Source organism: Podarcis erhardii (genome assembly GCF_964252035.2).
Source record: "Podarcis erhardii genome assembly, chromosome: 1".
NCBI lineage: Eukaryota > Metazoa > Chordata > Lepidosauria > Squamata > Lacertidae > Podarcis > Podarcis erhardii.
The window spans coordinates 30,405,739-30,419,899 of record NC_138497.1 but is presented as its reverse complement, the minus strand read 5'-3'; the positions used below and the strand labels follow the sequence as shown (position 1 = coordinate 30,419,899).

At 44.3% G+C, this 14,161-nt stretch overlaps 1 protein-coding gene and 1 long non-coding RNA gene across 7 annotated transcripts in view; one reads left to right on the top strand and one right to left on the bottom strand.

The window, feature by feature from the left end:
• Positions 1 to 14,161, top strand: part of TMEM63C (transmembrane protein 63C) — a 51,154-nt gene that overhangs the window by 19,248 nt on the left and 17,745 nt on the right. For all 5 annotated transcript variants that reach the window (XM_081859913.1, XM_081859912.1, XM_081859915.1 and 2 more), the window contains 8 exons: positions 2,205 to 2,292; positions 3,355 to 3,392; positions 3,698 to 3,840; positions 4,121 to 4,172; positions 9,052 to 9,160; positions 9,924 to 9,997; positions 10,386 to 10,466; positions 11,982 to 12,102. In XM_081859913.1, the coding sequence (XP_081716039.1) occupies positions 2,205 to 2,292; positions 3,355 to 3,392; positions 3,698 to 3,840; positions 4,121 to 4,172; positions 9,052 to 9,160; positions 9,924 to 9,997; positions 10,386 to 10,466; positions 11,982 to 12,102 (706 nt within the window). The remainder of the gene's footprint in view (positions 1 to 2,204; positions 2,293 to 3,354; positions 3,393 to 3,697; positions 3,841 to 4,120; positions 4,173 to 9,051; positions 9,161 to 9,923; positions 9,998 to 10,385; positions 10,467 to 11,981; positions 12,103 to 14,161) is intronic.
• LOC309345034 lies at positions 10,412 to 14,160 on the bottom strand. Of its 2 annotated transcripts, none has more exons than XR_014157976.1 (3): positions 12,632 to 14,160; positions 12,362 to 12,543; positions 10,412 to 10,519 (listed from the first exon to the last, which is right to left on the bottom strand). It is a non-coding gene; the product is annotated as an uncharacterized lncRNA (long non-coding RNA). The 2 variants fall into 2 exon arrangements; XR_014157977.1 differs by having other exon boundaries at positions 12,877 to 14,160.

Genomic DNA, 14,161 nt, shown 5'->3' with positions numbered 1-14,161 from the left:
AAAAAATCCATTGGAGGCAGTGGGGATCTTATTTTTCTTGTACAAATGACCTGAACCTATACAGGTGAAAGAGAATTCCAAGAAATGTGTTAAGTTTCAAATCAGATTAGTTTGCCCTTCCTTCACTGAGCTGGAATAGGACTTATTCCAACTCAGAGTAAACCCATTGACTTCGATGGGATTTAAATTTTATGTTTCAGTGAGCTTTGAGTAGGACTAAGCCTCACTCCAACCTAGTGGATTTTTTAAAAAAAATAGAAAATTGAAATGGACCCACCTAATCTTCACCTTGCAGTAGCTTTCCTTTCCTTCACAGGACATTCCCTGTAGGAATTATACTCAAATGGCATGGAATAGCTTCTGGTCACGCTCTTCTAGAAAGTTCTCCTGATCCTTACTCTCTGGGATGTTGGCTATCTGGTGATGGTGGGATTGTTTGGTTATGGTTTTGTTCCCAATCAGGAGGTGAAAAAAATTACTTCTGGTCTGTTTACATGTGTGGGGCACAGGAAACAGTCAAAGTCAACATCTGACACTTTCAAATTTGTTTTTTACAATATCACACTAACGTTGTGGTTCCTGATTTTAGTTGATTTCAAGTGCTATCCTCCATTCTAAAATGACACACTTCCATTGTATACAGTGGGCATCCCTTATTTCAGACACCACAGCTCTGAAATAATCATTGTTGAAATTCTGATCCAGGATTCCTGTTCTAATGTCACTTGAGATTATTTCTGCTGCATCTTCATCTAAAGGGTCTGTCACTTTCCACTGGTAGTTTGATTTGGCTCTTGGTGTCATTTATCCCTTCCCTTTGTAGTGCTCCTTTCCTAGATAGTAATAGCAAAGAAGCTGAGGTAAGTTTTTATTCAAATCAGATTTCCCCCCATGAACTTTGGATCTCCAACCGCAGTCCTGGGAAAGAGTGGTTGTTGATATGGATCCCGGCCAACTTGCAAAGTGCACATTGGAAGTGGGTGGGAGTCAAAATTCACAGTCTTAAAGAACCCCCACCATTCTGGTTTGCCAGGAAAATCACTGAGCAGAGCTCAGTGCCATGCTGGTTATATGTGTTCATTTAGAGTGCTCAGTAGGTTGACCAGCAGCAGCAGGAGGAAGCAAAGTCCACAGACTTCGGCCCTTGCCCAATTTCCTTTTCACAGGGAATTTTCTTTCCTCATCCCAGTACTGGAAACATTGGCTCTGTGCTGGATTAGTGAGGTCGTATCTGTGATGATGTAACAGATTCAATTATGTCACTTTCCTGGAGCAGAGGCAGGAACTGTGCAGCCATCTATAACCACTATAACCTCTAATAGTGAAAAAGAAATGGAGGAAAATGGTTGGTCTCCCTGTGGTAGCAGAATCCAGGCTGAATTCAGGTGATGGAGAATTGAAGGGCATAGAACATCTGCTTTGCACCAAGAGGGTCTTCGATAGCCCTGAGCTTCTAGCTGCTCAAAAAGGGCCTGGTACATTGGCGTGATAAATATTGTCAAATATTTATCAAATATTGTCCAAAGGATCGAGTTGGTGGTCTGACAGCTAAAGAAGTCCATGGCTTTTGCAAAACCCCAAACTCATACGAACACATTTTTTTCTGTTCCACCTACACAGAGGAACAGAACTTGCCCCTTGCCCCACACGCTTTGAACTTAGGAGGCTCTTTTGCTAGGAGCAAGCAGGGTTGGGGCAATGGAACACATTCTAATAGTTTAATTGACTGATTCCATGCAGTCAAGAGTATGTGGCATATGTGGATATGTACAGCCACAGTGCATTTCATTTAAGATGTTTCTGCTTTTGGCTGTCAGGGAGCCTCCTGCCCCTTCAAGTCAGTACACAACAATACTTGTGAAACTGAAACTGCTTCATTCATTGAAGAGGAGACACTTGATCCCTAGTGGCTTTCTTGAGCTTTAACATAATAATGGAGTGCTGTTGGTGAAGCTTAAAAATGCCCACTTTGTCTTTCTCTCTCACCCTTCCTCTTGCAGTCCTCTCTGCTTTCCTGGGTTGTGGGGTGAAGACACTTAACAGTTGGTCTGATCAGAATAATGTTTTTCTTTCTCCTCTTTCCTTTTTCTTCTTCCCCAACTCTCATCCATGCTGACCTCCTCTCTTCTCTTCTTCTTTGCTCCCCCTGTGCTTCTCCCAACCACATGCTCTTTCTTTCTGTCTCTCTTGCTGGATACATGAAGCCTCACATCGCTCTTCTATGGAGAGCAAAGTGAAAAGGAGAAATCCCCATCAGAGACCAGCCCACTGGACGCTGACAACAAAGATGTGGTAAGCTTAAGTGGGGAAATTAGGATGGAGCCTCATTCTGCTGAAAGGAGCTTCTGTCACTGTATGTAAATTGGGTCAACCAGACATTCAAGAAAGGGTGGGAGGAGTAGAGATGACTAATGTTTTCAGAGTGAATAGTGCTTTTCTGGAAACCTGCCAATTACGCTATGATATTATTCATCATGAGGCAGACAAATAGGAGGTGATGCTTGGTAGCCTAATGATCTTCATGAATTGCTTTCACTATTTCTAATCCTGCCATTTTCTGAAAAAGTGTTCATCGGATTACATTGTTCTTATCTGGAACGTAACAGTGAAACATTGGCTCCCAGTACATTTCTGAGCACAATTCAAAGTGTTGGTGCTGACCTTTAAAGCCCTAAACGGCCTCGGTCCTGTGTACCTGAAGGAGCATCTCCACCCCCATCGTTCTGCCCGGACACTGAGGTCCAGCTCCAAGGGCCTTCTGGCGATTCCCTCACTGTGAGAAGTGAGGTTACAGGGAACCAGGCAGAAGGCCTTCTCGGTAATGGCCCCGCCCTGTGGAATGCCCTGCCACCAGATGTCAATGAAATAAACCATCTGACTTTTAGAAGACATCTGAAGGCAGCCCTGTTTAGGGAAGCTTTAATTTTTGATGTTTTATCGTGTTTTTAATATTCTGTTGAGAACCGCCCAGAGTGACTGGGGAAACCCAGCCAGATGGGTGGGATATAAATAACAAATAATACTAATTATTTATTTATTAAGAGCCAAGCTGTGTCAGACAAATGGTCCATCTCTCCAAGTCTACTGCCTTTGACAGTGACTAGTACTGTACTGGGTTTTTCTGTGAAAATGCACAGGGAAAGCAAAGGGCACGTACTTGTGTGTTCTTTCTCTTAATGTTTATCTAGGACCATGCTCAGTTACATTGATCTGCACCATATAATTCCAACACAGTTGCAAATGCAGACATAGCCCTAATTTTTGGAGATTGGTAGGAACATCAATAGATCAGCGGTTCTTGCCTAATTGATATCAGTCAACTAGCTCATTCTGTTTCTCCAACTTCCATTCTAGGGATTCTGTTCCTGGCTCCTGTCAGTCTACCAGATGAAGTGAGTACCTTTGGGTGATGACTATTACATGTCTTATTCCAACTTTTTATGTAATTAAATCCTAACACCGTTGCAGTTTTCCGTCAGCCATTTTACTCCACTAGATGTGCGGACACGAATCCCTATCAAACATGGTTGTAAAGCCACTGCTTAGTTGTCCATTTTGCATTGGACCTGAGAATGTGATTATCTCTGTTGTTTTGATGTTTTCTTTCTCTCAAGAAAGGAAAGGAGGGGAAACAGATGGGATTTTGTGGCTCTGTGCTGACATGCCTTTATATCTCTCTCTCTCTCTCTCTCTTAAGGGATGAGGAAATCCAAAGTAAGTGTGGAATCGATGCCACCACCTACCTCTCCTTCCAGCGGCATGTCTTGGTGCTCCTTCTGATCATCTGCGTGCTCTCAGTGGCTGTGGTCCTCCCTGTCAACTTCTCTGGGGATCTCTTGGGTACGTAGACTGCGCCAGGGCAGGGCACAGAAACCCCTCCAGTTGCTCTCCCACAATGTAGTTAGTGGTGTGTGGCGACAGAGCTGCATTCGGACCCAAGGCCTGAGGGACCCTTGTCACCATCCTTGTACTAAGAGCCCCAAAATGCTGCTGTTTGCATAATGTTGGAGGCATGGCTGTGGAAATGAGGGGATTTCTTTAAAGGCACCTCTTGTGACAGTGCCCTCTGGTGTCTGTGACAACTCATATCTCTCTCTCTCTCTCTCTCTCTCTCTCTCAGGGAAGCATCCAGCTAATTTTGGCCGAACCACAATTGCGAATGTCCCCAAAGAGTACGTGATTTCTTTTCCTCAGAGTTCTGTTGTTTTTGCTGCTTGTAGTGATGACCGTTGGGAACAAATGAGGACCATTTACAAACCAAGAGTCCTTCATCAGCATGTCCTGGATCCATTTTTCTTGACATTATAATCCCTGTGTGTGTATGCATGTGGTAAGGTGGCCGCTGTGGTCTAAACCACTGAGCCTTTTGGGCTTGCCGATTGTAAGGTCGGCAGTTCGAATCCACGCAACAGGGTGAGCTCTCGTTGCTCTGTCACAGCATCTGCCAACCTAGCAATTCAAAAGCAAGTAGATAAATAGGTACTGCTGTGGCAGGAAGGTAAACAGTGTTTCCATGCGCTCTGGCACTCATCACAGCGTTCTGTTGCACCAGAAGCGGTTTAGTCATGCTGGCCACATGACCCAGAAAGTTGTCTGTGGACAAACGCTGGCTCCCTCGGCCTGAAAGCGGAGTTGAGCGCCACACCCCATAGTTGAATTTGACTGGACCAGGGGTCATTTACCTTTACCCTATGCATGTGTACCCATGTATGTACCTGGTCTGTGCAGTTGGTATGAGCAATAAGTATTTAGGTGGAAGCCACAAACAGGAAATGTTTTTATCCTCCACAGCAAAGCAAATATGGGGGGGGGGGGAGGGAATAATATCAAATCTGCCAGGGTTGGTCACTGGCTGCAAGAATTCTTTTGAACATTGCTACAACCTCATGGCCCCTTCATGGATCACTGCCTTGCCGTGGCGAAGGGGCTTGAAGAACTCAGAGAAGCTATGAACTATGCCAAGCAGGGCACCCAAGATGAACAGGTCATAGTGGAGAGTTTTGACCAAACGTGATCCACCTGGAGGAGGAACCGGCAAGCCACTCCAGTATCCCTGCCAAGAAAACTCCATGGACAAAGACAACAGGCATATAAAAGTTATGACGCTGAAAGATGAGCCCCTCAGGTCGGAAGGCGTCCAACATGCTACTGGGGAAGAGCGGAGGACAAGTACAAGTAGATCCAGAGCTGATGAAGCGGCTGGGCCAAAGCCAAAAGGACGCTCAGTTGCGGATATGCCTGGAAGTGAAAGTAAAGTCCAATGCTGTAAAGAAAAATATTGCATAGGAACCTGGAATGTAAGAACCATGAACCTGGGTAAGTTGGATGTGGTCAAAAGTGAGATGGCAAGAATAAATATTGACATCCTGGGCATCAGTGAACTAAAATGGACGGGAATGGGCGAAATCAGTTCGGATGACCATCATATCTACTACTGTGGGCAAGAAACCCGCAAAAGAAATGGAGTGGCCATCATAGTCAACAAAAGAGTGGCAAAAGCTGTACTGGGATGCAATCTCAAAAATGATAGAATGATCTCGATACGAATCCAAGGCAGACCTTTTAACATAACAGTAATCCAAGTTTATGCACCAACTACTGGTGCTGAAGAAACTGAAATTGACCAATTCTATGAAGACTTACAACACCTTATTGAAGTGACACCAGAGAAGGATGTTCTTCTCATTATAGGGGATTGGAATGCTAAAGTAGGGAATCAAGAGATAAAAGGAACAACTGGCAAGTTTGGCCTTGGAGAGCAAAACGAAGCAGGGCAAAGGCTAATAGAGTTCTGTCAAGAGAACAAGCTGGTCATCACAAACACGCTTTTCCAACAACACAAGAGACGACTCTACACGTGGACATCACCAGATGGGCAGCATCGAAATCAGATTGATTATATTCTCTGCAGCCAAAGATGGAGAAGCTCTATACAGTCAGCAAAAAAACAAGACCTGGAGCTGACTGTGGCTCAGATCATCAGCTTCTTATAGCAAAATTCAGGCTTAAACTGAAGAAAGTAGGAAAAACCACTGGGCCGGTAAGATACAATCTAAATCAAATCCCTTATGAATACACAGTGGAAGTGAGGAACAGGTTTAAGGATTTAGATTTGCTGGACAGAGTGCCTGAAGAACTATGGATGGAGGCTCGCAACATTATACAGGAGGCAGCAACGAAAACCATCCCAATGAAAAGGAAATGCAAGAAAGCAAAGTGGCTGTCCAATGAGGCCTTACAAATAGTGGGGGAAAGAAGGCAAGCAAAATGTGAGGGAGATAGAGAAAGATACAGGAAATTGAGTGCAGATTTCCAAAAAATAGCAAGGAGAGACAAGAAGGCCTTCTTAAACGAGCAATGCAAAGAAATAGAGGAAAACAACAAAATGGGAAGAACCAGAGATCTGTTCAAGAAAATTGGAGATATGAAAGGAACATTTCGTTCAAAGATTACCATAATAAAGGACAAAAGTGGTAAGGACCTAACAGAAGCAGGAAGACATCAAGAAGAGGTGGCAAGAATAGAATCATAGAGTTGGAAGAGACCACAAGGGTCATCGAGTCCAACCTCCTGCCAAGCAGGAAACACCATCAGAGCACTCCTGACATATGGTTGTCAAGCCTCTGCTTAAAGACCTCCAAAGAAGGAGACTCCACCACACTCCTTGGCAGCAAATTCCACTGTCGAACAGCTCTTACTGTCAGGAATACACAGAGGAATTATACCAGAAAGATATGGATGTCTCGTACACCCCAGGTAGTGTGGTTGCTGACCTTGAGCCAGACATCCTGGAGAGTGAAGTCAAATGGGCCTTAGAAAGCACTGCAAATAACAAGGCCAGTGGAAGTGATGGTATTCCAGCTGAACTATTTAAAATTTTAAAAGATGATGCTGTTAAGGTGCTACAGTGGTGCCCCGCAAGACGAATGCCTCTCAAGACGGAAAACCCGCTAGACGAAAGGGTTTTCCGTTTTGGAGGCGCTTCGCAAAACGAATTTCCCTATGGGCTTGCTTCGCAAGACGAAAATGTCTTGCGAGTTCCTGCGGGTTTTTTCCCCTCCCCCCCCCTTTTCCTAAGCCGCTTATCAGCTGATCCGCTGATAAGCCGCTTAACAGCTGATCGCTAAAAGCCGCTAATCCGCTAAGCTGTCAATGGGCTTGCCTCGCAAGACGAAAAAACCGCTATACGAAGAGCCTCACGGAACGGATTAATTTCGTCTTGCGAGGCACCACTGTCCACTCAATATGCCAGCAAGTTTGGAAAACTCAGCAGTGGCCAGAGGACTGGAGAAGATCAGTCTACATCCCAATCCCAAAGAAGGGCAGTGCTAAAGAATGCTCCAACTACCGCACAATTGCACTCATTTCACATGCTAGCAAGGTTATGCTTAAAATTCTACAAGGAAGGCTCAAGCAGTATGTGGACCGAGAACTCCCAGAAGTGCAAGCTGGATTTAGAAGAGGCAGAGGAACCAGAGACCAAATTGCAAACATGCGCTGGATTATGGAGAAAGCTAGAGAGTTCCAGAAAGACATCTACTTCTGCTTCATTGACTATGCAAAAGCCTTTGACTGTGTCAACCACAGCAAACTGTGGCAAGTTCTTAAAGAAATGGGAATGCCTGATCACCTCATCTGTCTCCTGAGAAATCTCTATGTGGGACAAGAAGCTACAGTTAGAACTGGATATGGAACAACTGATTGGTTCAAAATTGGGAAAGGAGTACGACAAGGCTGTATTTTGTCTCCCTGTTTATTTAACTTATATGCAGAATTCATCATGCGAAAGGCTGGGCTGGATGAATCCCTAGCCGGAATTAAGATTGCTGGAAGAAATATCAACAACCTCAGATATGCAGATGACACAACCTTGATGGTAGAAAGTGAGGAGGAATTAAAGAACCTTTTATTGAGGGTGAAAGAGGAGAGCGCAAAATATGGTCTGAAGCTCAACATCAAAAAAACGAAGATCATGGCCACTGGTCCCATCACCTCCTGGCAAATAGAAGGGGAAGAAATGGAGGCAGTGAGAGATTTTACTTTCTTGGGCTCCATGATCACTGCAGATGGTGACAGCAGCCACAAAATTAAGAGATGCCTGCTTCTTGGGAGGAAAGCAATGACCAACCTAGACAGCATCTTAAAAAGTAGAGACATCACCTTGCCAACAAAGGTCCGTATAGTAAAAGCTATGGTTTTCCCAGTAGTGATGTATGGAAGTGAGAGCTGGACCATCAAGAAGGCTGATCGCCGAAGAATTGATGCTTTTGAATTATGGTGCTGGAGGAGACTCTTGAGAGTCCCATGGACTGCAAGAAGATCAAACCTATCCATTCTTAAGGAAATCAGCCCTGAGTGCTCACTGGAAGGACAGATCGTGAAGCTGAGGCTCCAATACTTTGGCCACCTCATGAGAAGAGAAGACTCCCTGGAAAAGACCCTGATGTTGGGAAAGATGGAGGGCACAAGGAGAAGGGGACAACAGAGGACAAGATGGCTGGACAGTGTTCTCGAAGCTACAAACATGAGTCTGACCAAACTGCGGGAGGCAGTGGAAGACAGGAGTGTCTGGCGTGCTCTGGTCCATGGGGTCACGAAGAGTCGGACACGACTAAATGACTAAACAACAACAACAACAACCTCATGGCAACAAATTCAGGGTCACTGTTTTTACGCACTGTGCAATTTTCTACCTTCTTGTCTACTGCTGGTCTTTGACCTGTTCCCCATATTTCCATCCCCAACATGCATGACTCTGTGATGATCTCAATGCGTAGAGAAAAAAGATCCAGAAACTAAGGTTCTACTTGGTTCCTTCTTTTACAACTATTGGGAAGCTTTTTGCGTGTGTAAAGACGCAGGGGTAATTTGGGGTACTTCTGGGCTAGCCCTCTCTCCATGAAACTGTGATATTGTTATGTGAGGGTGGAACTTGTTGCCTACTTCCCATAATGAGGGATTCTAGGTGTTCCTCAAGAAACAGTTGCAGCTTCCTTATCTTCTGGCCAAGATCCCTTTTGGAAAAAATGTATTTCCTTTTGTCTCCTGTAGTGACCGTCTCCTGTGGCTGCACAGCATCTTTGCCCTCCTCTATTTCATCATCACTGTGCTCTGCATGGCTCATCACTCCATCCAACTTGAATACAAAGAGAATGAGAAGGTAAGAAATACAGTGGCCCCATTCATGCCTTCCCCTTCTGCCCTTTCAGAGAAACTCTGGGCAATGAGGTGTTTTCATTGACCTTTACTAAGGGAGATCCTTGGGTCCAAAGCTGGTTTCAAGAAGTTCACACTGGTATGGTTAGAATGTTGGATTTTGCTCTGGAAGGAGGCGGGTTGAAATCCCAAGCCAGCTGTAAACTTAATTTACTAGGTGGCCTTTCGCAAATTGCTCAGAAGACCAATGAGGCAAGCGTCTTATGTAGGAAAGACTCCTATATAAACAATAATTTTTTACATCTTTATTAATGTTATGAATTAGCTGCAAGTGGGAAGGTTAATTGAATTCAAAAGAGAGAATGGATCCCAGTATTTTTCAGTCAGGTCACCATCCACTGTTGGGGAATTTTGGAGTCTGGTGTCTGTGTCCTTAATGAGAGCTGTGGACCAAAAATGAGAACTCCCTCTTGGGTTTCTTTTATTTTAATTTTCATGCCATCCTATAACAAAATTATTTGAGTGGCCTACAATAAGTATAAAAAAAAATACTAAAGAAAGAAACCCATAAAATAAAGCAGCATAAATATGTGTTTAACAGCTTATCCCTTTGCATAGTCTCTTAATGCCTTGGCAAAATTTCAGAATTAAGCTTTATCTGTACAGAATGCTGGATACCCTGCTTATTTGCAGGATGGGAGTAGTCTGGTCCTGTTGCTCTCGGTGTCTCCTTTTTTCAGGGACTCTCTTCTTTTCTTCTCCCTAAGGTGGCCCGGACCCTGATGGTTACCAGGATTCCCAAAGATATTATGGATCCCTCCTTAGTCATCAAACATTTCCAGTAAGTGCAACTATAAGCTGATACCCATACCTCATAACACAACCCTCCCTCTCCCCTTTCTTCTCTAGCTAGTAATAGTCACTCACTGAAGGTGGATGGGAGACTGCCTGGGTACCACTTATACAACATCTTGGGTCCCAAGATGGGTGAAATGTGGGACATAAATATACAAAAATAAAATAAATACATCCATAAGGTAATGTCTCATTTTTAACCAATTGCTGCTACAACAGCTTTTTAAAGACATATTCTGTATTTTATGGCACCAGCCCAGTCTCCGTTCCCTTGTGACGCCAGGGATGGGATGGGCAGGACTGATCAAGCTCCATCACTTCCTTTTCACAGGTGAGCATGTTCCTTAAATATCTTGATTTTCTCTTCTCAACAGTGAGGCTTACCCAAGCTGCACAGTGACTGGTGTCCAGTTCTGTTCTGATGTTCGCACACTGATGAAGTTGGATTCAGAGAGGTGGGTGTGTTGTTTTTCTGCTGAGACCTGGATTTTTCTAAACCCCTTGGATTCTATCAAGCAGATATCCTGATATCAATTTTACAGTGCAGTAGCAAGCACCTTTCAGCAAGATTGTTCTCACCCCGCCTTGAGAATTGCTTCAGGCACTTTGCAAGACACAAGGGAGAAGCTTGTGTCTGATCCTTTTAACATGACAAAGACTTGCATCTTGGCAATTATTTGCTGCATTTTATTTATTATTTTACTTAGAACACTTAGGCTCCCAGAGTGGTGTACCTTTGATAAAAACAAGATGGTCTCTGCCATCAGGTTTACAATCGAAAAGGCACAGCGCATGAGGGGAAAGGAACAGGGAAGAAAGAGGGGGGGAAAGCAAACTCACATGTCAGTTCTTAATGTTGAATAGTACTTACAATGACCAGCTGGAATGGAAACAGTTAAAGGGCAGACCCCTTTCTGGTCTGTGTCACTTAAACATACCATTTTTACCCATAATTCCATTCAGGCCTCACATTTTAATCTGCAGTTTTAAATAAATTCCTCTCAAGATATGTCTCCAAATACACTGCCTCAAATTACAACTTTTTACTCCGTGAATGAAAGGAGATTTGAGGTCATGACAGGGTTTCTTCTGTGAGTGCAGTTCTTCCATGAATGGAGGTTCCCATTCACAGAGCCAAAGGATCCAGGCCACACACCTTAATACCTATTTAAACAAGTATTTTGTCTGCATATTTAAATAAATATGTAAATGTCAAGAGCTGCACTGCAACGTTATTTCCTAGGAACATCACAGATGAGGTTCTGAGGATGTAATTCTGTAATGCAGGGGTGGGAAACCTCAGACCCAGAGGTTAAATGCGGCCTCCCAGTCCTCTTTATCTGACCCTGAGAACTGCCCCCAGTCCACACTCCTCACTGGCCTGGTTGGAAAGTGTCCCTGAACTATTTTATGCCTCTTTTGCTTGTCTGGATGGAGCATGTATGGGTGTGGAGACACTAGAATGCTGTACGAAGGCAACGTTTACACCTGTTTTTCTGCCCACTTTTGTCCCCACTCACCACTGCCATGTGGCCCTCAGAAGGTTGCCTAGAAGGGAATTTGGCCCTTGTGATGAAAAAGGTCCCCCACCCCTGCTGTACGGAATCCGAAAACCTCAAACTTAAGCAAAGCAATCACAGTTGTGCATGCATGGAAATACACTTACTGCATTTTTCCATGTATAAGACAATATTTTATCCTTCAAAATGATGGGCAAAAATTGTGAGTCTTATACACCGATAGCAGTGGGTGGGTGGGCAGTTGGTGGCAGCAGCCAGCACGAGATTGTCAGAGGCAATTGGCCGTGTGATTGACCTGCTCAACAACTTTGGGCAATCCCCCCCCCCCCAAAATAGGGGTTGTCTTATACATGGGGGCGGGTTATACACAGAACAGTACGGTAATTCTGAACACAATGATTCAATGGGCAGCCTCGTTAACTTTCTGCTCTGCTTCGTTTTTGCTGGCAGACGCAAGGCAATGAAGGGGAGGCTTTACTTCACCACCAAGGCTCAGAAGGAGGGGAAAATCATGATCAAGATCCACCCCTGCTCACGGATATTCTGTTGCCATAGTTGCGGCTTTGAAGAGGTACAGAGTGAAATTCAGGGCCGGCACATGAAACTGACCGTGGGCATTTATGATTGTCCATTACCCTGTTGATTTGTTAGTCTGCTTGCTACCAAGCTAAGCTAGAGACAATTTCCAAGTTTGATTGAGTGATTGCTTTTATACAGTGCTTTTTAAAAAAAATGTTTAGGGGTGCTCTCATTTTGACTCAAGAAAATCTCCATTTTATAGTTCAAATTGGGAAAAATAAATGGACAAAAGTACAAAGAACATGCATTACCTCATATTACACAGCTGACAGTAAAACACCACACATCCGCATTCCACACTGCTTCACATTTTAAACGCTCACTTCCATCTGAGACTCAGGAAATGAAGCTGCCATTGGAGGTGGTAACAACGAAACTGACCAGTCACCATGCTATTCAACGGAACTGATGATTCACCGTGCTAGAGAAGAAACTAAAAATTAAAAAAAAAATTAGTTTCTTCCATTAGATTCACAAAATATTTAGGGGTATGCGTATCCCTGCATCTCCCTAGAAACCACCTTTTCGCCAAGGCGCCCAAACATGATTTGTAGTTTTAAAATATGAAAACAAATGCATGTTATAAAACGCAGAGTGACTGACAGAGTCATCTCAGGCCACACAGGCCTCTCCAAGAGCTGATGGCAACAAGCTCCCTGGCTTGTGTTCCCTCATTCCTGCCTTCCCTCAGGCTGCACAGGCCTTTCTTGAGCAGCCCCAGGGAAGGTGGTGGGGGAAAGGCCTTGCTCCAACAGTTCTCTCAGACCTCTTGATGGTTCTGTCCGGAGCTGATGGTTAGTGCCCCCTGGCCCAAGTCTCCTAGCTTCTGCCTTCCCTCGGGGCACACAGGTCTTTCTTACGCAGCCTCAGGGAAATGTCACCCAGTGACAGGGGAGAAAAACTTGGAAATGGGAGTGTGTGTGTTTTTCTTGAGCACTTGCCTGCCCCCTAGACCCAGTTCATGACAGAGCTGAAATTGGTCTGCTACACAACTGGCCTTCACCTGGTGAATTGGGACCCAGAATTTTGTTAAGCCCAAGTCAGAGATGGGCCACACCAGTGGCACTCTTTCCCCCATTCTGCATGCACATTTTGTAAATGTGTGAGGAGGCTTGTTTGTGTCTCTCTTCCTCTGTGTTCAGAACATAGGAGATAAAGAAAGGATTTTATAAAGACAGACACATGAGGGAATTTATTTATTTTTTAAGGCCCAATGTTTCAGATTAGGACTAAAGGGGATTGTTTGAGCACTGAGAGAAAGCGCAGTGAAGACAATAATTTATAGAGAAATGGATACATGAGGTTAAAAATGGGTCCAGCATTTCAGATTGGGACAGAAGCGGGGATCATTAGAATATCCATAGGCAGTGTGTCTGAGGGAGAGAGATATAGAGAAAGGCACATAAGGTAGTGAAAATTAAAAATGGGCCCAATATTTCAGGCTGGGACTAAAGGCAGGGCTTGGGCTGAAACTGTTACAAACTGTTTCACGGTTCTACGTCATCTCGGAAGACGTGCTTCAGCTTGCACCATCTAGAGGCCTTGCTGGAATACTGTCTGGCAGCTGGCAGCTGTTATTCCAACTGAGACCATAGTCTCCTTGACATAGTTATTGCTGTTCTTTTTCAAGTAGTGTCTGCCTGAAAGGGCTGGAATGACGCAGTTAATCTCTCTCACTTGCATGCACACACCTTCCTGTGACAGCTGATTCACTCCAGTTGCAACTCCTGGGCTAGAATTTGGCAGCTGATGAATGTTTGCTTGGTACCAATTTTATTGCGGAGTCTGGCCTTGGACTTTTACTCCACCTCATTACAGCAAGTATAATCAGTTTACATTGGTGATGGAAAATGCCTAGATTAAACCAGTATATATCATTCTTGCTGACTCACAAAAAAAATAATTGTGCGGTAGTTGGAGTTTCAGGAAGCAGCCGGTGAATGCAGCCTTTCAGAGAATGCGTGAAGACAGAAGATGATAACTTCATTCTGCATTTACTCTCACAGGCATTTCAAAGCAGAACCAATAACTGAGCATGCTTCCTTTTCTCC